General features: G+C 37.6%; 1 protein-coding gene across 3 annotated transcripts in view; it reads right to left on the bottom strand.

Annotated features, from left to right (window-relative positions):
• VIRMA (vir like m6A methyltransferase associated) overlaps nt 1-22,628 on the bottom strand; it is a 63,109-nt gene extending 40,481 nt beyond the window's left edge. Inside the window, exons 1-7 of one of the 3 annotated variants that reach the window (XM_007117633.4) lie at nt 22,409-22,628; nt 14,750-14,865; nt 10,990-11,076; nt 9,625-9,673; nt 7,930-8,098; nt 1,536-1,658; nt 457-729 (exon numbers count right to left, since the gene is read on the bottom strand). In XM_007117633.4, coding sequence (XP_007117695.2) covers nt 457-729; nt 1,536-1,658; nt 7,930-8,098; nt 9,625-9,673; nt 10,990-11,076; nt 14,750-14,865; nt 22,409-22,471 — 880 coding nt within the window. In that variant the 5' untranslated portion in view covers nt 22,472-22,628. Of the gene's footprint in view, nt 1-456; nt 730-1,535; nt 1,659-7,929; nt 8,099-9,624; nt 9,674-10,989; nt 11,077-14,749; nt 14,866-22,408 lie in introns of those variants that run through there. The other 2 variants (XM_024115874.3, XM_055091022.1) reach the window with 2 other exon arrangements.
• Between the last annotated feature and the right edge of the window lie 1,587 nt (nt 22,629-24,215).

Raw genomic sequence — 24,215 nt, 5'->3', positions numbered from 1 at the left:
ACCCAGCTTAAAACACCACTCCTTTACTCTCAAAACAGATCACCAAATCCCTAACCACCATGTATTTGCTGCATATCCCTGCTTCCCTGGACAAAGCTGATGGTATCAAGGGGCAGCTGATACCATAGCAAGCCAAACAGAATCTCTCTCCCAGAAAACTGGATCTGGATCTGAGACACAGCCAGGTAGTTTAGACTGGCTGGTTAAAGAGAGGAGATTAAAGATGTGGGGTGAATAGAGATATAACAGTTAGTTAACAGAATATAAATTAGAAACACAAAACAAAGAAGAGATGGAAATCCCAGCTCTAGTCAAGTCTTAAGGCCCAGCTACAATCTGACTCTTAGTTTCTGGAAAGCCATTTATCTCTGCTACAAATTCTTTTGCATTACTAAAAGCTACATCAAGCTAGTTTCTAGCACTTAAAACCAAAAAGTCCTAGCTAATTTAACCCACCTTCACCTTCTTCATCTTCTTCACCTTCTTCCTCTTCATCTTCCTCTTCCTCCTCAGGAATACTATCTACTGTATGGCGATCATCCTCATCCTCATCCTCTTCTTCCTCAACATCCACATCATCTTCATCATCTTCTCCTTCTTCTTGTTGTTCCTCTTCTACTTCTCCTTCATCAGAATATTGACCTTCCTGAGGAACAGAATTCCGATCAGGAGAAATGGGCTCAAAGTAATCTTCTCTATGAGGAGCATCCTCTTCCTTGTCACCAGACACTGAAAAATTGAGGTTTAGGGCACAGATTATTTTAACTGTTTAAATAACATGAGGCAGAAGGATTGGATACTGCAACTACTTAATGACATTTTGGATGATTTAGCTCATAACACCCTTAAAAGAAAAAGTGGTAGAATTACTTGCTTTTAAAAAATATTAAGAGTATACAGTTTACAACTTTATACAGTGAGAATTAATAAAGTATGCTATGTTATGTTCTAATACAATAATCCTCTTCTTTTTTAGCTATTAAGTAACTATACAGATTTTTATCTCTTCCTATACCTACTGTTTATTTTTACTGGTGCTGTTCTGTACATACCACTATAGCACATTAACATTTTATTTTCAAAGAAATGTTGCTTCAGATTCAAATGAATTAACTGATTTTTTTTTTCTTTTAACGAATTCACTTGCCAACAAAAAAACACAAGAAAACACTGCACAGGATGGGGGCAGAGGATATTCATCAAGATTTGATTACCAGCATCTAATTTTTTTTCTTTAATCAAAAAGTACTATTGGGGTTTCCCTGGTGGCGCAGTGGTTGAAGAGTCCGCCTGCCGATGCAGGGGACACGGGTTCGTGCCCTGGTCCGGGAAGATCCCACATGCCGCGGAGTGGCTGGGCCCGTGAGCCATGGCCGCTGGGCCTGCATGTCTGGAGCCTGTGCTCCACAACAGGAGAGGGCACAACAGTGAGAGGCCCGCGTACCATAAAAAAAAAAAAAAAAAAACAAACAAAAAAAAGTACTATTAACATTAATCAAGAGGGGGAAAAAAACTATCACTGATATTATTTCTACCTGGCAATGGCATGGGATCATCCTCATCATCATCAGGTGGAGGGGGTCCTGGTGGGGTTCTTGGTCCCCTTGGCTGTGGTCTTGGAGGGCTTCCATTAAACTGATCTTCTTTCTCCCCATCAGCTAATTTTATTAGAAAAAGAAAAAGAACTTTCAAATGACTAAAGTATAGTGAAATAAATGCATGACAAAAATGCTATTCATCATTTGAGTTTTCATCTTCAGAATTTATTAACTTTTTCCTTCCTGACATGTAACAGAAATTTTGCTAATTAGTTTATAATGGGAAAGTCAGAATTTCTGATGTCCCATATACCAAAATATAATGTATGTAACTCTTGGGCATTATCCCAGAGAAATGGAGACTTATTTTCCTGCAGGAAGATGTACATGAATGCTCATAATAGCTTTATTTGTTTGCTATTTGCTAAAAGTCAAAAACTGGAAACTACCTAAATGTCCTTCAATGATTGAAGTTAAATAAATTATGATACATCCAAACTATGTATTACTACTCAGCAACAATAAAGAATGATCTACTAATACACACAGAAAGTAGATAAACTTCAAAGAAATATGCTGAATGAAAACAGCCGATCTCAAAAAGATCCCAACTTCATGATTCCATTTTGTAACATTCATGAAATAATATAATTACAGAGACAGAGAATAGATTAGTGATTGCCAAAAGTTAGGGACAGGTGGGATGGGTTTGCCTATAAAGGCATAACACCAGGGAATACTGTGATAGTACAATCAAGTCTCTTAATTTCTGTGGTGGTTATGCAAAGTTAGACATGACAAAATTACACACACACACACACACACACACGTATACATGTATAACTGGTGAAATGTGAACAAGCTCTACAGATTGTAACAATGCCAATTTTATTTTGACATTGTACTAGAGTTGTAAAAGATGTTAACTAGGGGAATCTGGGGATGAGTACACAGGACTTCCCTATACATTTCTTTGCAACTTCCTATAAATCTACAATTATTTCAAAATAAAAAGTTAAAAACATACACACATACATATATATGTGTATGTATATGCAATATATGAGCTTAAGTGTCCATTTCAAAACAAGTCAGAGAGAGTGAAGTCAGACAGAGAAAGACAAATATCATATGATATTGCTTATATGTGGAATCTAAAAAAATGGTACAAATGAACTTACTTACAAAACAGAAATAGAGTCACAGATGTAGAAAACAAACTTATGGTTACCAGGGGGAAAAGTGGGTAGGGGATAAATTGGGAGATTGGGATTGACATATGCACACTACTAAATATAAAACATATAACTTATAAGGACCTACTGTATAGCACAGGGAACTCTACTCAATACTCTATAATAGGGAAAAGAATCTAAAAAAGAGTGGATATATGTGTATGTATGACTGATTCACTTTGCTGTATACCTGAAACTAACACAACATTGTAAATAAAAATTATACTCCAATAAAATTTTTTTAGAAGTCAGTAAATTTTTTATCCACTTGTCTTTTTTAATTTATTTTTTTATTGAAGCATAGTTGATTTACAATATTGTATCAATTTCTGCTGTACAGCAAAGTGACTCAGTTATACACATATTTTTTTTAATATTCTTTTCCATTATGGTTTATCCCATATTGAATATAGTTCCTTGTGCTATACAGTAGAACCTTGTTGTTTATCCATTCTATATGTAATACTTTGCATCTACTAAGCCCAAACTCCCCATCCACCCCTCACCAACCCTGCCTCTCCCCTGGCAACCACAAATCTGTCCTCTATGTCTGTGAGTCTGCTTCTGCTTTGTAGATAGGTTCATTTGTGCCATATTTTGATTCCACATATGAGTGACATCATAACGGTATTTGTCTTTCTCTTTCTGACAAGTCAATATATTTAACAAAATTTTAGAGGAACTACTTACCTATGTCAGATGCTGTGATAAGGCTACAGACAATAGGAAAGATCAATGAAACTACAAGCTTAGAAAAGATAAAATTAACAAACCTTTAGCTAGACTCACCAAGAAAAAAAGAGGACTCGAAATCAGAAATGAAAGAGGAGATACTACAATTGATACCAGCAAAATACAAAGGATCATACCAAGCTACTATGAACAATTATACACCAACAAATTGGACAACCTAGAAGAAATGGATACAGCCCTAGAAACATACAACCTACCAAGACTGAATCATGATTAAACAGACTATCTGAACAGACCAATTACTGTAAGGAGATTGAATCAGTAATCAAAAACCTCCCCAAAACAAAAGTCCAGGATGATATGTCTTCACTGGTGAATTCTACCAAATATTCCAAGAATTAATACCAGTCCTTCTCAAAGTCTTCCAAACTTGCTTACAAGGCCAGCATTACCCTAATACCAAAACTAGACAAGGATGCCTCAAGAAAAGAAAGTTACAGGCCAATATCCCTGATGAACATACATGCAAAAATCCTCAACAAAATATTAGCAAGCCGAATTCTATAAAACGTTAAAAGGATCATACATCATGATCGAGTGGGATTTATTCCAGGGATGCAAGGGTGGTTCTGCATCTGCACATCAGTCAATGTGATACATTAACAAAATGAAGGCTAAAAATCATATGATCATCTCAACAGATACAGTAAAATCATTTTTCAAAATTCAAATTCATTTATGATAAACACTCTCAACAAAATAGGTATAGAGGAAATGTACCACACCATAACAGGCCATATGTGACAAGCCCATAGCTTTAACATCATTCTCAATGGTAAAAAGCTGAAAGCTTTTCCTCTAAGATCAAGAACAGAACAAGGATACCCACCTCTTGCCACTTTTATTCAACATAGTGTTGGAAGTCCTAGCCAGTGCAATTAGGCAAGAAAAAGAAATAAAAGGCATCCAAATTGGAAAGGAAGAAGTAAAACTGTCATTCTTTGCAGATAACCTGATACAGGTATACCCTGCTTTTTGGAAGTTCATTTTATGCCACTTCACTTTTACAAAAGACCTATCTTAGTACCTGTTTTCACTAACCAAAAGAAATCCAGAGTGGATTTTCACTTTTACAAAAAAATGTGAAAAGAGAAAATTAGTGTTAAGCATTTGTTTTGCACTGAGCTGTTATAGAGGCAACATAACCCCAAAGAGTGAGAGTGGCACTGCCAAGCTCCTTCCCTGGCAACTACAATCAGCATCTCAGCATTTAGCCACCATAGCTTTGAACTATGTCTGGGAGCATCTGAGCTTTATCTCAATTTATTTTGTGCGTCCATTAGCAAGATGTGTCCTAAGGTAATTGTTTCTTCGTTTTATACTATTTTGGTGTATGAAAGGTTTCAAAGGAACACTCTATTTCAGACAGCAGGGGAAACCTGTATAATATAAAGAAAACCCTAAAGACTCCATTAAAAACCTATCAGAGGGACTTCCCTGGTGGTCCAGTGGTAAAGAATCCACCTCTAACGCAGGGGACATGGGTTTGATTCCCTGGTCGGGGAACTAAGATCCCACATGCCGCGGGACAACTAAGCCCACGCACCACAACTACTGAGCCCGTGTGCCTCAACTAGAGAGCTGCGTGCTGCAAACTACAGAACCCACGTGCTCTGGAGCCCACGCATCACAACTAGAGAGAGAAAACCCGCGTGCCACAACTAGAGAGAAGCCCATGCACTGCAATGAAGAGCCCGCATGCTGCAATGAAAGATCTCGCATGCTGCAATGAAGATCCCAAATGCCAAAACAAAGACCCGATGCAGCCAAAAATAAAAATAGATAAAATTTTTTTAAAAACCTATTAGAACTAATAAACAAATACAGTAAATCTGTAGAACACAAGATCAATACCCAAAAATAGGTTGCGTTTCTATACACTAATAATGAACTACGAGAAAGAGAAATTAAGAAAATCCCATTTACAATTGTATCCAAAAGTATAAAACACTAGGAATAAATTTAACCAAGGACGTGAAATACATGTATGTTGAAAACTACAAGACGCTGATGAAAGAGACTGAAGGAGACACAAATAAATGAAAAGATATTCTGTGCCCATGGACTGGAAGAATTAATGCTGTTAAAATGTCCATACTAGGGGGACTTCCCTGGTGGTCCAGTGGTTAGAATTCCACACTTTCACTGCAGGGGGCCCAGGTTCAATCCCTGGTCAGGGAACCAAGATCCCGCAAGCTGCACAGCATGGCAAAAAAAAAAAAATCCATACTCCCCTAAGCAATATACAAATTCAATGCAATCCCTACCAAAATTCCAATGGCATTTTTCACAGAAATATAACAACAATCCTAAAACTTGTATAGAACCATCAAAGACCCCAAAGAGCCAAAGCAATCTTGAAAAAGAAGAATAAAGCTGGAGGTATCACACAACGTTACAAACAACGTTACAGAGCAATAGTACTTTAAACAGTATGGTATTGGCATAAAAAGAGACACAAAGGTCAATGGAACAGAACAGAGCGCCCAGAAATAAATCCATGCATATATGGTCAATTAATTTACCTGCGCTTAGCAGGTAAGATATAAGAAAAAAGATTAGGGCTTCCCTGGTGGCGCAGTGGTTGAGAATCTGCGTGCCAATGCAGGGGACACGGGTTCGAGCCCTGGTCCGGGAAGATCCCACATGCCGCAGAGCAGCTAGGCCTGTGAGCCACAATTACTGAGCCTGCGCGTCTGGAGCCTGTGCTCTGCAACAGGAGAGGCCGCGATAGTGAGAGGCCCATGCACCGCGATGAAGAGTGGCCCCCGCTCGCCGCAACTAGAGAAAGCCCTCGCACAGAAACGAAGACCCAACACAGCCATAAATAAATAAAATAAATAAATACATAAATACATACATACATAAATGCAAGCAAGCACACACACACAAAAAAAAGATTAAACTACAGTGTGTAACCACCATCAGAGCAAAGATCTCACAACACACTATTATATAAGGATTTAAGAGAAACAATGTTCATTTTATTTGTGCTCATAAAATGCTAATTGTAAAGCAAAATATTTTTCCCTATGACCTCAATTATAATTTCAAAATTTATTCCCAAATCTCCTTAGCTCAACAGCTTACGAGTAATACTAGACTGAGGAAAAGAGACCCTGGAAAACATGAGTCCAGCTGTCTGCTCTATAAAATGAAAGTCACTAAAGTTCATTAGAGGTTTTTTGTTTGTTTTTTTATAAAGTTGCTTGTGCTTTATTTTTATTTTTTTAATATTTATTTATTTATTTGGGCTGCACCAGGTCTTAGCTGCAGCACGCGGACTCTTAGTTGTGGCGTGCAGACTCTCAGTTGTGGCACATGAACCCTTAGTTGCGGCATGCATGAGGGATCAGTCTCCCAACCAGGGATTGAACCCAGGCCCCCTGCATTGGGAGTGCAGAGTCTTACCCCTGAACCACCAGGGAAGTCCCTGTTTGTTTTATTTTTTTCGCCCCACCATGAGGCACATGGGATCTTAGTTCACCGACCAGGAATTGAACCCACGCCCCCTGCATTGGAAGCGGGAAGTCTTAACCACTGGACCACCAGGGAAGTCCCTAGAGTTTTTATTTTTCTTGTCTTGAGTTAATAAGCAAAAGGTTCTCAAAAGCAGGAAAATCTGCCCTACCTAAATATAGACATCTAAGGAAATGTGAAATGCAGTCCTGATAAAACAAATGCCATTAACATGAGTATTCCAAAAACACATACCAAATTACTGCCTATTCTTCAATTCTTTGAAAGACAATTTTCATAGTAAACCATGAATAACCATTGATTATATTATCATATACATATTTTAAATGAAAAAAAAAAAACCTCGGGTCAATTAAAAAAGCATTCTTGCAAAGTAGAGGAAGAAAATAAAATGCAACCACTTCAACATAAAAGACACTCTTATAGGAAAGAATGGGAGACTGACAGATAACTTGTCAAGCCTTAAACAAGGTTCAAAAAGTAGAAGAGTTCTTTGAGTTACCTTTTCCTACTATAATGAACATAAGTGTCACCGATAAAAGCAAATTTAAAATTCTCACCATGGGGACATCCCTGGTGGCGCAGTGGTTAAGAGTCCACCTGCCAACGCAGGGGACACGGGTTCGATCCCCAGTCCTGGAAGATCCCACATGCCGTGGAGCAACTAAGCCCATGAGCCACAACTACTGAAACCCATGTGCCCTAGAGTCCATGCACCACAACTGCTGGGCCCATGCACCACAACGACCGAAGCCCACGCGCCTAGAGCCCGTGCTCTGCAACAAGAGAAGCCACCGCAATGAGAAGCTCACACACTGCAACGAAGAGTAGTCCTTGCTCGCCACAACTAAAGAAAGCCCATGCGCAGCAACGAAGACCCAAAACAGCCAAAAGTAAATAATAAAATTAAATTAAATCCTCACCATGTTTTGGATTCCTTTTCAAACTTGGCTGTGGCTGGGGAGGTGGTGGAGGTGGAGGTGGAGGTGGTGGAGAGTCTCTGTCATGACTTATGACTCTATCCACTGATCCATATATTGCCAGTGTCAGACAGTTGTACCAGCCTCTTAGCACCAAACCATCAGTATTCACCTGATTTGGGGGGAGGGGGAGGGGAAGAGATATCTTTCAAATGAATGTTTTACTATGTCAGAAGTAAACTGGTATCAAATTACTTTGTGGTTCAACTAAAGTATAAAAGTATGCTGAAAATGCAAAGGTCAATATTGGTGGAAATTCACCCAGAGGCACAACTTTTGCATGGCCCTCCAGAGTTACCATACCTAAAACTGTCTCAGGACTAAATCTCCCCAGTTCTATACTTTAGGCCAATCCTATTCAAAAAGCATAACCAGATTCCCAACCAAGAGAAGAAAAATGAGAAGGAAATTAAGAGGGAGCTACTGCCAATTCATAAATTAAACCCAAATAGTTACAGGGGTCATGGAGATACACAAAAGTACAACCTGTGCCCAGTCTCAAGAATTATAAAGCCTATAAAATTATACAGCATTCTTTTTACATGACATGCAGGTATATTCTATGTATCTACATTGTACTTAAAAAGTAAGGGTAACCAGAGGCATTAAACAAATTGTTTTTGCAAAGAAACTTTATCCTAAAAAGATCAAAGACTTTATCAATGCCATTAACCCTCAATATTTCCTTATAAAATAACTTTATGTTTTTCAGAGCTTATCTATTAATCACTCTATCTTCACAATAACTATGAGAGGTAATCAGAGCAAATATTATCAACAAATAAGAAAATGAGAGTGTCAGTAGAAAAATCTGGCTAGAAACCAAAGCCCCTGAATTCTGAGTTCTCCTCCCACTCTACCGTGTTGGATAAAGATGAAATAATAAGTGGTAATGGAACCCTAGAGGAAGGGTTCTAGAGGAAGAAAATAATTATTATTCTCCTTGCTAACCTTAGCAAACTCTAGCAAAGGGAAATCAGGGACCAGAAGAAAGGCTCAAAGACTATGCCCACGGATTGACAGACTCTAAACAGAAATACCACTGGAAGGAAGATAAACAGATAAAGAATACAATTTTTAGCCTAAAAAAGGTGCAGAGGATTAAATACCCATCCCCCACCAAAAACAAACAGCAGGCTGAGTAGTCCCATATTAGATCACCATTATTTTTGGATTTCGGCTCTTCCATGATTCAGATCTTTTAGATGCTTTCAGAATGGCATTTGGTATCAAGAAAAAGACACTTTTGATATACAAGAAACAAGTATGAAATATGAATTTTTAAAGAAAACTTAATTAAGGTACAATGGTGTTTAATAATAATTTACCTGCCTGTCATCTTCTGAATTTGCCCACCTAAATGAAAAGAATGAAAAGCACACATGCTGGCTTCTTCCTGACCCAAGTATAAAATTAGAATAAAGAGCTATATGGGTAGATAATAGCATTACAATGTCTTTGCTCCATTTTAAAATAGCTTCTGGAATACAAGAGGAATCAAACAAGAAATGATGATATTCTGCAGAACTAGAACCAAGTAAGTTGATATTCTGCATCACTGGTTTATCTGGATCAAAAACTCTGAATGGAGGTGAGAACAACAGTAGTAACAAGTTGAAAACTGACTTCTACAATTACCTTTGAGTTGGGTCTAAAGATGATGGAAGTATTCTCATCATATTCCAGGCTGCCAAAAGAGTAGGAATAAATATATAGGCTCAAACACTGAACATCACAGTTCATGAAGAAGTTTTTCCTAGATTCATATATTTCAATCAAATGCTAGATTTGTGTTTTAATGAACTACAAAGTTTGGGTTTAATTTACTCTCCACAAAATCATATCAAGGAAAAGTATAAAACAAACCCCCCAGAGATTCTGGTTCAATTGCTTTGAAGTGTGTGTGAGAATCAATGTTCGTTTAAAAGCACCCTAGGTAATGCTAATGTACAGCCAGAGTAGAGATCCATAGCATTATAGTCTTCAAAAAAAAATGTATACTGGGACCAAAATTTTTTAAAAGCACCTATTTTTATCAGGTACTGACATAAGAATAACATTCTATAATATTAAAAATTAGCTGCTTCAGATTACCTAGGTTCCCTTCCTTTTAAAAAGAGGTTAAGGGCTTCCCTGGTGGCGCAGTGGTTGAGAATCCGCCTGCCGATGCAGGGGACACGGGTTCGTGCCCGGTCTGGGAAGATCCCACATGCCGCGGAACGGCTGGGCCCGTGAGCCATGGGCACTGAGCTTGTGCGTCAGGAGCCTGTGCTCCGTAACGGGAAAGGCCACAACAGTGAAAGGCCCGGGTACCACAAAAAAAAAAAAAAAAAAAAAAAAAAAAGAGGTTAAATTATCAATATAATTTAATAATAAATGAGTGGAGAATCAATAAAAGAATAAGCAAAATCTAGAACACTTAATTCCTGACAGGGACAGAAAATTTTCCATTTTTAAGCTGCCTTTAAAAAATTTTTATTTTATAAATGAGTAAACCCATCCAACGGTTAATTAATTTGCAGACATCAAAACAACTAGTGTTAGTCATACCTAGCATGTATTATATAATTCAAAATAGGAGTAACTTTAACAAAATTCTCATTTTACAAAAATGTGACTATGGAATTTTAAATTATGTAGTTGTGTGACATAAAAAACATAGACAAAATCTCAATGTGTTTATATAGGTTTTTTTTAAGAATCAAAAAGTAATCTTTTCCAAATTAGAAGGTTATTATCAAATCATGTGATATGTATAATGCATACACCAATAAAAAGCAAACAAAAGATGGTTAATGTTTCACACATTTAAAATTTTATTTTATAAATGAACTCAACATGTTCTTAGGAGCTTGACATTTCCTTAATATTGTCAATTGAGAAAATTAAACCCTGAGTTCCTGGGTCTACCACCATACATAGCCTTTTCTTCTATCTAAAGAATAAAAAGGTTTTGCTTACTAACTTATGAGTTTCTGGTGAAATTACCTAGTAAGTACATACCTTCCCAACCTATCGAAAACTGGGGCACTTGGTTTGCTTACATTGTTAAAGAATAAGTCTAATTGAAATGTGTGCGGTGATGTCTCCCTGTGAATGAAACAAAGTTGAAACGTCAGCCTTTACAATAATCAGTTCCTAAATTAAAACAAAAAACAAAGTAAGTACAAATTTAAGAGCAATTCTAGAATTAAGATAAAATATTCCTAATATGTAAATAACAAAAACACGGAGTTAACTGCAATACTTCCTATAATTTTATTCACATCCAATTCTCAAGTAGTCAACTATTCACTTTGAGTATTACTGAAAAATTTTTAGCCATCAAATATCTTTCGCCTGCTACTTAGACCATTTTAAAACACAAAGATATTTAAATTTTTTAATGTATTTTAATGGCAAATGCTAATTAATCATGATATCTAGTTTTATAATTCCTTATATCATTATTCTATTAGCAAAAAGAATCAGGAGTTAACTAACTTTAAGTTGTAAATAATAATTACCATTTAATTTCAATTTAACCCACATTCATACAGGACTGTAATAATAATTTGAGCATCAGAGCCCTAAATTGTGACTTAAAGCCCAGATTGAAATTTGTATAGCACTAATTTACATAAATATTTTGATTTTTCTATAGACTTCTATAATCAAGATTAAAGCCTATTTAATTTGCATTAGAATGAAACCTTGCTACACCCTTGCTGAAATTCCTTAGGCTCAACTAAAATCTTGATTTTTAAACAATGCATGCTTTATTGTTTATTTACAAAAAATCCAAATGGTAAAAAGTGTAATGCCCAGAGTACTCTGAAAGAGATTCCCTTACATATTTCTGGTAGAAGTACAAACAGGTACAATCATTCTGCAAGACAATATGGCAATAAAATTCAGGAGACTGAGAAAATGTTCACACCATTTGATCCAGAAATACTTTTCTCTACAAAGTATTTCTATGGAAACACTAATATACAAAGACTTTTTTTCAAGAGGAGGTGCATTATACTAATAATTTGAAAACCAAAAACCATCTAATGGTCTCCACTTTAAGAACTAGCCAAATAAATAAGAGTACATTGATTTGTTAGATTATGCAGTCATTAGAAATCATATTTTCAAATAAATTTAAATGATGTGAAGTACTCCTGACATAATGTTAAATGAAATAAAGGAACACACAGAATAGCACACAGTGGGATCAGAGCAGCATCATACATTTTATCTTACCCAAACTCAACTATACGTGCTCAACAACTCTAGTCTCTCTCTCCTAGCCTTCCTCTTCAAACCAGACCCTGGCCTCCAATATCTCAAGGAAAGGAAAAAGGACTGAAATGCAAATTCTTTCCTCTGGAGGCACCAAAGACTCAGGTCCTGGTCACTGAAAAGCGATTTAAAGAATCAATGGTAATTTGACTCCACCAGACTTTCATCTTAAAACTTGCTGACTCTAAAACCTAACCTCACAGAAGATACCACATTTACAAAAAACAAAAAACAAAATATATATATAAACGCACACATATAAATTTTAAAACACATGGCCTCAAATGTTAAGATTCTCTCAGAATGGAGGGATAACAGGGGTTTTAATTTTACCTGACATAGTTCTGAATTTCATAATGAGAAAAAATACTATCATAAAGTATGCTGCACAAATATATCATCTCTAACATTACTTTCAACCTTGAGATTTCAGGCTTCCCAACATCTTACATATTTGTATTACTGAATCAATACTGTATTTTACTGTTCTATAACATACTGTGATAATGTTGTTTCTGATAATAATTTCATATTTGGAACTATTAAAACATGAACAGCCATTCACGCCCAGCTAAGAAAAAGGAGAGAGATAAGAAGAGGGGAAATGTAGCAAATACTCTTACCCACTGCAGCTAATGGCAGAGATTCATATTGCCTACTGTGGTAGCCAGCCTCCAAAATGGCCCCCAAAGACCCCTGCTTCCTGGTATTCACACCCCTGTGTAGTTCCCTCCCACACTGTACCAGCAGAATATGTAATCAACAGAATATAGTAAAAGCAGTATATTGAAGTATGTCACAGTATGCCATTTCTGATATTAAGTTATAAAATACAGCGACTGTGGCTTCCTTCTTGGGCATGCTCTCTCACTTTCATTCTTGGATCACTCACCCTGCAAAAATACATGCTGTGACATAAGCAACCCATAGAAAAGATCTCCTGGCAAAGAACTGAAGATCTGCCAACAGTCATGTGAACAGGCTTCTAAAATTCCCCAGCCTCAGTCAAATCTTCTGAGACTGCAACCCAAAGCCTATATCTTAGTTATAACCTTATGAGGGAACTTGAGCCAATCAAGCAGCTCCCTGGTTCCTGACCCTCAGAAATAGCGGGGGATTAGGTTGCTAAATCTGCTAGTTTGTTATACAACAACAGATAACTAATAGACCTTTCTTGACCTAAAGCAGTACAATTAGAGAAGACTGCTGGATACACTATCATTACTCCATCTTTCTCATTCTACACACATAGGAAAAGTAGAAAGAAATACAGGAAAACAGGAGATTTTATTTCCTTACACATGGCAAAAAAGATATGAAGTCAATTACAATGATTTGTCATTATAAATACTAATCATTCTTACTGTTCTGTTTTGCATTTGTTTTACCTTTGAATGACCTGAAAACATTTGAAGATTTTTATATCTACCTCTACGAATAACCAACTACTTTTCACAATTATGAAGAAATGAGCCCTTAACTTTGAATCTGTACCATTAACAGTCACCCCTGTAGCTGGCTTAACTCTTTCAGGTAATAGAAACTGAGCTATCACAGCATGGACATAACAAAATGTGGCATTGATACATAAGAGTAACACCTAGGCTATAAGCTAAAAACCCACAGATATATTTATTATACATATTCATGTTTCTATAACCAAAATTTAGCTTTTATCTCCAATTCATGTAACTAAAATCAGAAGAAGATGATTATTCATGTTACAACAAAGATCAAATTCCTCTGTTTTATGTCAGTTGTTAGAATTATCAACAACTCCACAACAGGGAATTCCCTGGAGGTCCAGTGGTTAGGACTTGGTGCTTTCTCTGCCATGGCCCAGGTTCAATCCCTGGTCAGGGAACTAAGATCCCACAAGCCGCACTGCATGGCCAAAAAATAAAAATTTAAAAACGATTAAAAAAAAAAAACAAAACTCTACTTCAGGAACCATGTCTTACATTTGGTTTATTTCACAAAGAGCCTAAGAAAGAGAAATGATGCTCAAATAACTACTTTCTCAGTACAACTAACGGTAATGTGAAGCTACATATTTATAAAAAGACACACGTATCAGGCTAAGGACATCACCAATAAGTCATGAAAACTGATACTATAAAGATATATTTCTAAATATTCAGACTCATTCTTATTTATTTTCAAGGAAAAAGTCTCGTTAAAAATACTTCATCTACTATACTGTGCCACCCTAGAATGGTTTGGAAAATATAAACCTATTTCCACCAATTAAAAAAAAAGAAATGAAGAAAGAAAAACTTAATCTAGTACTCAGGTCAAATAATGACTCTTTTCAAGTTTATAATAATATATGGATTATACAGAAAACCTAGTCAATTACAATGCAACATAACCATAACTGAATAAAGTTTTAGGTTTTTTACTTACAAAATATTACCTTAAATTTCTGCATTTAAGAGTATGTTTCTAGATCAACTTTAGTCAAAAGTACTTTTAAAAAAGAAAACTGACTTACCCATATGCTCTACTGTCAGGCAAGCTGCTATGGGCTCTTACTCCTGGGGGTATGACTCGGACTTCATTGATATAAACCACACATGGAAAACGAACCACGTCTATATGAGAACTTTGCTTTAAGAAAAGGGGAGAGAGGAATATACTGTAAGCAAAACACTTTGTCTATTCAAAATTTATTCACTTCAATTTGTTTCATTCAGAATGCCACAAATAATTTTAAAATAAACACCACATCATTAAAACAGTGCTATTACATTATTTATAATGGTATTAAAAACCACTCTTAAAAATAGCTGACGATAAAATGTACCTAGTTAAATCTCTCCATTTGTATAACATTTCCTGCATCTGCTTCCCTGCTGATGTTTTGCTTAGGCCAATATAGACCTACAATCCTTTACTGGAAACCTCTGGATCCAGACACCGGTTCAGAATCCTGACTTCTGGAATTCCTTGGCGGTCCAGTGATTAGTACTACGCGCTTCCACTGCAGGGGGCACGGGCTTGATCCCTGGTCAGGGCACTAAGATCCCGCACACCGGGCAACGCCGGCCAAAGACAAAACAGAATCCTGACTTTTTAGATTTTTAGAAAGCAAATGATACAAATACTACATATTACTTAACACCCCCAGTGGCTTCTGGGGCAGTACCTTGTAACCAAAACATTAATACTTCTGCAGCAACATGTATAAACAGTCACACTAAATAAAGATTAAAACTAGCATCCTATCAGTTCAAATCAGAGCACATGGCCAGATGTATTTAGGGCAGATTTTTCTGCCATTTTTGAATTTCTTAATTATAGATGAGAGATTGTGACTCTCTACTTAAATTAGCTTAATTTACCAAACTTACATACTAATATCAAGACATCAAGGGAAGCTATTTAGGCACCGAACAGTTAAGGTAAACCCTCTCAAATTTAAAACAGGAAAAAAAATCCACAAACTAAGAATTTATTATCATAACATAAATGGATAGCATAAATTTAGTGTACATTTATTTCTATGTATCATTTGACACAAGATCAGACAAATGTAGCTCTTGCGATCAATAATTTTAAAAGAAATTTTTCACATTGTTTTTGGATGATTGTTTTATTTCAACTTTTCCTAGCAGTTCAGCCAAACATCATTATCTAGTGGTCAAAGTTTATAATAAGAATGGTTCATATTATTTGCATCTAGAAAGACTGAGTCCTAAGTGCCTCTAGAAGCTGCAAAGAATACTGTGCCTATCAACAGACCAAAAGACTAGTCAAATGAGTCTTTCCTAAAATGTGACAGAGGATGACTTTCCACTTTTGCATTTTAAGCTCAAAGATTAAACATAATTAAATATATAGGTATAGAAATCTTAACATAATGTTAACTATTCAAGTGTACTTTATACTCTCAAAGATATAAAAGAAACAGGAGGAATGCAAAGTGTGGCTGATTGCTGGTTGTTTTCCAATGCAACTCTTCTTCTAGAGAAGTTTGAGTTGGGCAAAAGTGAACTAAAAACTGAATTTCCCATATCCTGGAAAGACAGTGTGAACATGTGATTGCTAGATTCTGATCAATGAGATGTAAATGGAAATGATGTAGGCAACTCTGGGTCATGTCCTTAAAGGGAAAATTCAGACTTCAGAAACTCCTGCCACCTCTTCTTCTATACTCTGCTGCCTTTCTAGAACACATGTTATGGTAAGCTGTCTTGGACAATGCAGGCAATTCCCTAAGAATGGGAGAGAAACCTGTCTCTGACAATGCAGAGCTGTCACATTAGCCCAAGAATACTTAAAACCAGATTGAAAGAGAAAATCCTATTTTATCTAACCCACTATTATCCTGACTTTATGAGAGCAGATGAAATTGTATCCTAATTATTACAAATATACTGTAGGTATTCAATAAATACTACAGTAGATTTATATAAAAGAAATAAGCATTCTGCCTCAAACTTTGGTTCTATGTTTCCATCCTGTAAAGAACTCCTCTACTTAAAAAGTCTACTATACAGAAGCTCCTTTGCTTATATGGTTAAAAATTCTCATTAATATTTACAAAGGAAACTTAGAACAAAACTTTATTTATTCTAACCTCCTTCCACCCTGCCCCCTGCTAATTAATGAATGGTATTAGTAGTAGTTAGGGTGTCATCATTGTGGACCTAAAAAAATGAACTTGAGGTTTTACAAATAGCCTTCAAAATCTATTTTGTTTGTAAGTAGAAGAGTTTCTATATTAGTTGCAACCACTTTTATTCAATATTTGTTTTGAAACATTTACTAAATGTCTATCATGTTCCAAGGTATGCTAGGTCCTGAGAATATAAAGACAAGACATAATCCCTGCCATTAAGGTACAATCTACTGTAGTAGATGAATAGATAAATTGCTATGATACAGACTCACACAGGAAACTATGAAAATTCAAAAGCGAACTCACCTAAATCAGACTGTGGGCAAACATTTGTGGGGGGAAAAGAAGAGTGTCAGGGAAGGCTTCCCAAAAGAAGTAGCACCTGATCTAAGTACGTGTTTAAGGAAAACAAGAATCAGTGGAACAGAGGGAGAAAGAGCTTTCTAGGCAAAGGGAGAGGCATGTGCAAAAGGAATGCAAACAAGAACTTGGAAGGTTCAAGAAATTACAAGCATAGTTCACCAAGGCTAGAGGGCAAAATGTGGGAGGAAAATAGGGCAGAGTAGCTAAACACAATCAACAGAATTACAATAAGTTTTTCATTCACTGCCAGAAGTCAACTCCAAAAATCTGTATCGCCATTTAGGACCTCTCTCCTGAGCCCCAGACCACTATATCCAACTGTCAACTGGACATCTCCATTTGAATGTCCCTCTGGCACCAAAAACTCAACAAGTCCAAAACTAAACTGTCCTACATCAGTGATGGCGCCACCATCCAGACAATGGCCAAGAGAGAAAACATTATCATCCTTGGATTCTTTCTCATTCTCTCTCACCTAAATAATTCCTTCATCCAAACATCAAGTCCTATTGATTAAACCTCTAAACAGCTCTCAAATCTGTGCATTTCCCTCCGTTTCTGCTGTCACTCCTCTAGTTCTAGACACTAGGCCAAATTCCTCAGTCTTATAAACAAGTATGGTCTCTTCCCACCACTCCAAACTTATAGCCCCAACATGCCCTGGTCTTCCTCATCTTTATGCCGTCACTCATGCTACTGTCTCTGCTTAGAACCCTTCCATGCTCCTCTCCCAACTCCTTTCAGATGTCAACTTTCTCTTAAAAGCTAAGACAGATGAAGTCTAGATGACTGCTTATCAAACTAAATTCTAATTGCTTCTTTTAACTCTCCTGTTGGAGTGGTATTTCAAGAAGACAAGAACCAAGTCTCAGTTTACTGTTATATTCATAGTGCTGAGCATATTCATTTAATGAATGAAAGACTTTTAACAGGTGCTTAATAAGAGCTGACTGAATTGTGTTTTCAAAGTTAAAAATATTACAATGAAGTAGGGGCTTAAAATATCTACAGGAGTACCTAAACCTAGGAAGACAGGTTGACAGTGGGAAATCATGGAATGGAAGGTTTATGATTAGAGAAGTACCCGGAAAGTGAAGAACAGACTGGTCAGGTTCCATGACTCAGCCACATCTATCTAAGGAAGAAGTCATTGTGTGTTTAAAGGTCACAGTATAGCTGTCTCTCCTTACTTTCATATTCCTGCAATTATCTTCTCTTCCCTATCCTCTCCTAAGGGTAAACTAAGGCTATGTCATCTATTCCTGCCACTTCCATGATCACTGCTGTTTACATGAGTTCCAAATTGGCTTCCTAAACTCTAAAATGAAGTAGGACTTTCTAACATCAATCACCCTCGTAAGACTGAATTTTAAGCCAGCAATTCCACTCTGGAAAGTAATAAAGAACTAATTAAAGACATATAAAACAATTTAGCCTCAAGAATATCGTATGACTGTAAAAAGTCAGAAGCCTAAATGTATGAGAATTTAATATATAAATAATAGCATTACCACTTAAAGAACTATTACACAACCAATAAAAATGATATACAAAATATGTTGGGAAGGAAACAGGATGGCTTGGGACAGGGATAAAAGATTTACTTTTTACTGTACACACTTTTGAATTGGTACCTCATACGTGTGTTACCTAGTCAAAAAAAAGAGAGAATGTTTGAAAATGAAGCTTACTTTTAAAATGTTGTATAGGTGTAATTCTTCATTTATAAAGATGCACAACACATTGTTAGGTGAGAAAAGAAACCAGAAAACAGTATTATAGCTATCAGTACCTTAATGTGTGTGGAGAGTGTGTACATTTAAGTGTATGTGTGTATGTATATATATATATTTTTTAATTACTAGAGGACTTGTGAAAAATTTAAGAAAGTTGTTAATGATAGATGAGACTACGAAAGGTGGAACTATGAAAGCCTTTGCTTTTCTGTAACTTCTAATTATTCTATAATAAAATTAAAATTTACTAAAATAACATTTTTTTTTATTTTTTAAAAAGTGGCATACAAACCACAACACAATGTGTAATTCATTCAGCACTACTCAAACCCCTTCACATATTCCCCTTGTGAAACTTGAATAAATGTCCGTCTTCCCTACCAGGTTACAAATTCCTTTGAAAGCAAGTGCAGTAAATTTTGGTTTTTTGTTTTGCTACCTGTATTGCCCCTCCTAAAGCTATGCCTCACCTTCAAAAGTGTTTTTCATAAATAATTGTTAAACAGATTCCCAACTTCCTACTGTGCGAATCTATCTGGTGTCTGACTAAACAAATCAAAAACTAAAATATCTTGTTCCCATCAAAGCCACTTCAAACCCACTTCCAGACTCTTCTATGACTAACAATGGCCCCACCAGTTCTCTATAACTAGAATTCTATCATTTTTAACTACTCTTCACACAATCAGTTGCCATTCTGTCAATCCTACAACCAAAATTTATATTGTACCTATTCCCTCCTCCTTAACCCCACTGGGACACAGCACTGCACAGCTTTAGAGCCAGGAAATGTGCACTGGTATGTCTTGATTCAGCTATACCACCTTAGGAACGTCACCTAACTTCTTATGCTCAGGTTCCTTATCTATCAAATGGGGATAACTATCTTTCAAAATTGATTCATGAATTAGAGATAATGTATTTAAATTACCAAAGCACTGCGTCTTGCACAAAATAAGCATTCAATAAATGCTATCAATGATTACTGCCCATCTGCTAACTCAAGTTTTCATTATGTCTCACCTTTTCTTCTCAATTTGCCACCTCTAATTATTCTGAACCATTTTAGGCATTACTGATGTACCAATGTACTGGTGTACTAACCTACCTTAATTTTACTAATCATATCATTTGCCTGCTCAAAAACTACTTATTTCTTACAAAATAAAGCCCATACTCCTTTGCTGACCATTTATGGAACTCTGTGATTTGGCTTCAAACTATCAGGTGCCACTTCACACTACTGCTTCAGCATACCCTTCCAAAGGACTGACTACTCCAGGAAAATGCCTTCCTTTCCTATATATAACTGTGGAACATATTCTCTGATACCAAAGACCAAGTTCATATGCCACCTGCCTTGATGAAGTCTTCCCTGATACTCTCAAATGAAAAGTGATCTGTCCCTCCTCTGAAATCACATAGCCTTTTTTTGTACCACCAAAGGGAGCTAAATAAATACTGACTGGGGTCCTAATATATCAGACACTGATAAGCATTTTGGAAATAAAGGAGACAAACCTCAAGAAATTTCTACTCTGTCTCTATGCACTCATCATAATCTAACCTGAATCATTATTTTGTGGACCTCATGTCCAATACTAGTTATAAACTTGAGAACAAACATGCCAATATTCCATATCCCCAAAAAAACCCCTACTCCTACTTCAAGACTCAGTTCAAATATGATCTCTACTAAGCCTTCCTCAATCAATGCCAGAAGGTATTTACTACCAGTCCTATCTTCTCCATGGTCCTCAATGCTTGCTTAAGAATGAATGAATACTAGGTTTCTAAATATATGTTAAGTGAATGAATGCTAACTTTCCTAAACTAGTAAACTACTAAACTAATTCATCATATGCTTTTCTTTCATTTTTAACTGTTCCCTATTTCTGTACGCATGATAGGTTTCTTCTTATCCAACTACTGCCTCCACTGTGAGTTTTCTAAAGCCTAGCTGGAACTGCAGTCAGAAAAGTATGGTCATTGAACAAACAGAGCTAATTGACCCACATGAAATGAGAGACCACAAGGTAATTCATTGCTAGTAAGATATGCTAAAGTTTCCAAATATTTGATTTTTATAGACCTATAAACCATTCATTAAAATAATCAGAAGACCAAGGTTGTCAAACTTTTTATTTAACAAGTACCAAAGTACAACTGCTACCCACTACCATCCCTACCTCTGAAGACAGAAAAGTTCTCTCTTAAGGTACAAACTACTGTATGTATAGAACAAATAAGCTACAAGGATATATTGTACAGCATAGGGAATGCAGCCAATATTTTATAATAATTTAAAATGGAGTATAATCTATAAAAATTGTGAATCACCATGTTGTACACTTGAAACTAATACTGTAAATCAAGTATACCTCAATTTTTTAAAAAAAGGTCTCTAGAGGACTTCCCTGGTGGTACAGTGGTTGAGGCTCCGCGCTCCCAATGCGGCGGGTCCCGGTTCGATCCCTGGTCAGGGAACTAGATCCCGCATGCCGCAACTGAAAAAGGACCCCGCACGCGGCAACGAAGATCCCGGACCCGGCGCAGCCAAATTAAAAAAAAAAAAAAAGTTCTCTAAATTAAGTTTACACTGAAAGAGAAATGTGAGCTCTGGGGTTTCTTTGAATTTCTCTATGAACTTCATTTCTGTACGTTCTTGGCCGGCTGACTATTCAATTTACATATGGTAGCAACAGTCATGCATTCGGTGGCGCTCAAGTTCATACATAACGATTACTCTACAACAGCCCACTCTCGCCCCTCAAAACGACAACACAATTGTCCTTTACAGTTTGACTACAATTCTCTCCTCTTCACAAGTATGCTGCACACAAAGGACGTTCTGTGTAAGTTCTTCTTGTCCTAATGTGTGAAATCTTTCCAAGAGATAAGATGTATTAAAGTTTCAGGACAAACTGGAGAACACCGCAATCCTAAACCGAATGAGTGTCACATCTGGCTGGCATAACTCTCGTTAGAAAAGAGACCTAGCAAAAGGGATTTGGGAACCAGGAAGCCAACGTGACCCGCTCGGTCACTAACACTACTGTCAAACACAAGGTGTCCGAGACCCCTTCCAAAACATCACCTGAGGTAAACCTGAGAACCATGATCCTTTTCAAGGCCCAAAGCGGACCCAGGGGGTTGGGGAGGTGGGTGGGGGACCAAAGCAAGTAGAGCAACCAACTCAACCAAAGACGACGCGGGGCCGAAACTACCGCAGGGAAATGTAGGGGGTGGGGGTGGCTACCGCCACCCACCCCCCAGACGCGGCGCCCACACCCAAGCTAGGAGGAGGAAGTGTGTGTGTGAGGAATTAAAGCGGCAATCGGCACGAGGAACAGTCGAGACACGCCTAACGATTTTTTGTAAGAGTCCCCAATTCGAGAAACAGGGTCGGAATCTAGTCGCGAAGGCTTACCTCAGCGCTCGGGTGTTTAAAAGTGTCTAAAAATAGCAGCTCCATCGCCGAGTCCACCGCCATGTTTGCCGCGGGCGGGGGAAAGGGGAGGACTTCCGGGGCAGCCCTCCAAGCTCGGCGACAGCGGCTCAGGAGAGGGAGAGACGGTACTTCCTGTGACCAAAGCGCTGGCGCCGCAAACTTGAACCTATCGCGACGCGTCGCGCTTCCGGAAGTCGCCGGCCCAGCCTTCTCCAGCGCGGCGGAGGGCGCCCTCAGAGCGCCGAGAGAGGAAGAGGAAGAAGGGGAGGGACTACGGCGTCTCCAGTGGTCCAAACCGCGTCGTCCTACCGCGTTTTAGAGCCACGAGAGCTTCGGGGTGGGGGCGGAGTGTGTAGCCGGCTTAGGAGAGGCGGAGGAGGGGTGGGGCACGCAGCCAACTCAGGACTCCCGGCTCAGTGAACCGGCCAGCAAGAAACCTTTCCAGGGCTGGCAGGAAAAAGGTGCAGTCAGCGAGGTTGGAAAGTAAGACTTTTTTTTTAAAAAAAAAAAAGGAAACTGTTTCAAAACGAAGAGATTTTTTGTTTCCTCATCTGGAAACTGTGCATTTTCAATAATAATACCTAATCCACAGGCTTATTGTGAAAATTTATTTAAATAAAATTCAAGGGCTTCCCTGGTGGCGCAGTGGTTTAGAATCCGCCTGCTGATGCAGGGGACACGGGTTCGTGCCCCGGTCCGGGAAGATCGCACGTGCCGTGGAGCGGCTGGGCCCGTGAGCCATGGCCACTGAGCCTGTGCGTCCGGAGCCTGTGCTCCGCAACGGGAGAGGCCACAACAGTGAGAGGCCCGCGTACCACAAAAATAAATAAATAAATAATAAAATAAATAAAATTCAAAAAATTGTAAAACGTGAAATGCCATGAACAGTTAAAATGTCGAGTGAAAAGTAAGCCTCCCTGGCTCCCTGTTGATGAACATTGCAGCAATTGCAATTATTTAGTAGTCTACATAGGCACAAGTGCTTGGGAGAGCAATTAGGAATTATCTAGTAAAATTACATGTGCCTACCCCACTTCTAGGAAAATTCTTGCAAATGTGCCCAAAGAAATACCTACAGATACAAGAATATTCGTGACAAAACTTTATACTTTTAGAAAGCTGTAAACTTAATTGTCATTAATAAGAAATAATCAGTAAACTCTGGTGTATTTATGCAATGCACTAGTATAAAACATGTAGAAAGAAAGAAGCAGTGCTATATCTACTAACATGCGTAATCTAACAAATGGTTAAGCAAACACTTATTCTTCACACATTGAAGAGTATATAGAATTTAAATAGTTCAAAAGATATAAAATAACATACATTTTTAGGAGCATATATGTTATAAAATTAAAAAGAAATGCACTGGAATGATAAACACTGAAATTTCAAGATAGTGGTGAACCAGAGGGAGATGTAATTGAGAAGTGCACATGGGCTTCAAATGCTTTGTTAATGTTTTATTTTTTAGGTTGGTAGTTGTTTCACAGGTGTGCCTAACATTATTGTTTGTACCTTTTGGTATGTCTGAAATATTTAATAATAAATTAATTTTTTAAGTCAATCTCCCATCCACCTCCTTCCTCAGCCATCCACTTTCCTCTGTTAGCTAACAGTTTATCTCTTTTTTTTTTTTTTTTTTTTGTGGTATGCGGGCCTCCCTCTGCTGTGGCCTCGCCCGTTGCAGAGCACAGGCTCCGGACGCGCAGGCTCAGCGGCCATGGCTCACGGGCCCAGCCGCTCCGCGGCATGTGGGATCCTCCCACACCGGGGCGCGAACCCG

The sequence above is a fragment of the Physeter macrocephalus genome, chromosome 15 (assembly GCF_002837175.3).
Source record: "Physeter macrocephalus isolate SW-GA chromosome 15, ASM283717v5, whole genome shotgun sequence".
In the NCBI taxonomy this organism is placed as follows: domain Eukaryota; kingdom Metazoa; phylum Chordata; class Mammalia; order Artiodactyla; family Physeteridae; genus Physeter; species Physeter macrocephalus.
This window is presented reverse-complemented; position numbering and strand designations above follow the sequence as displayed.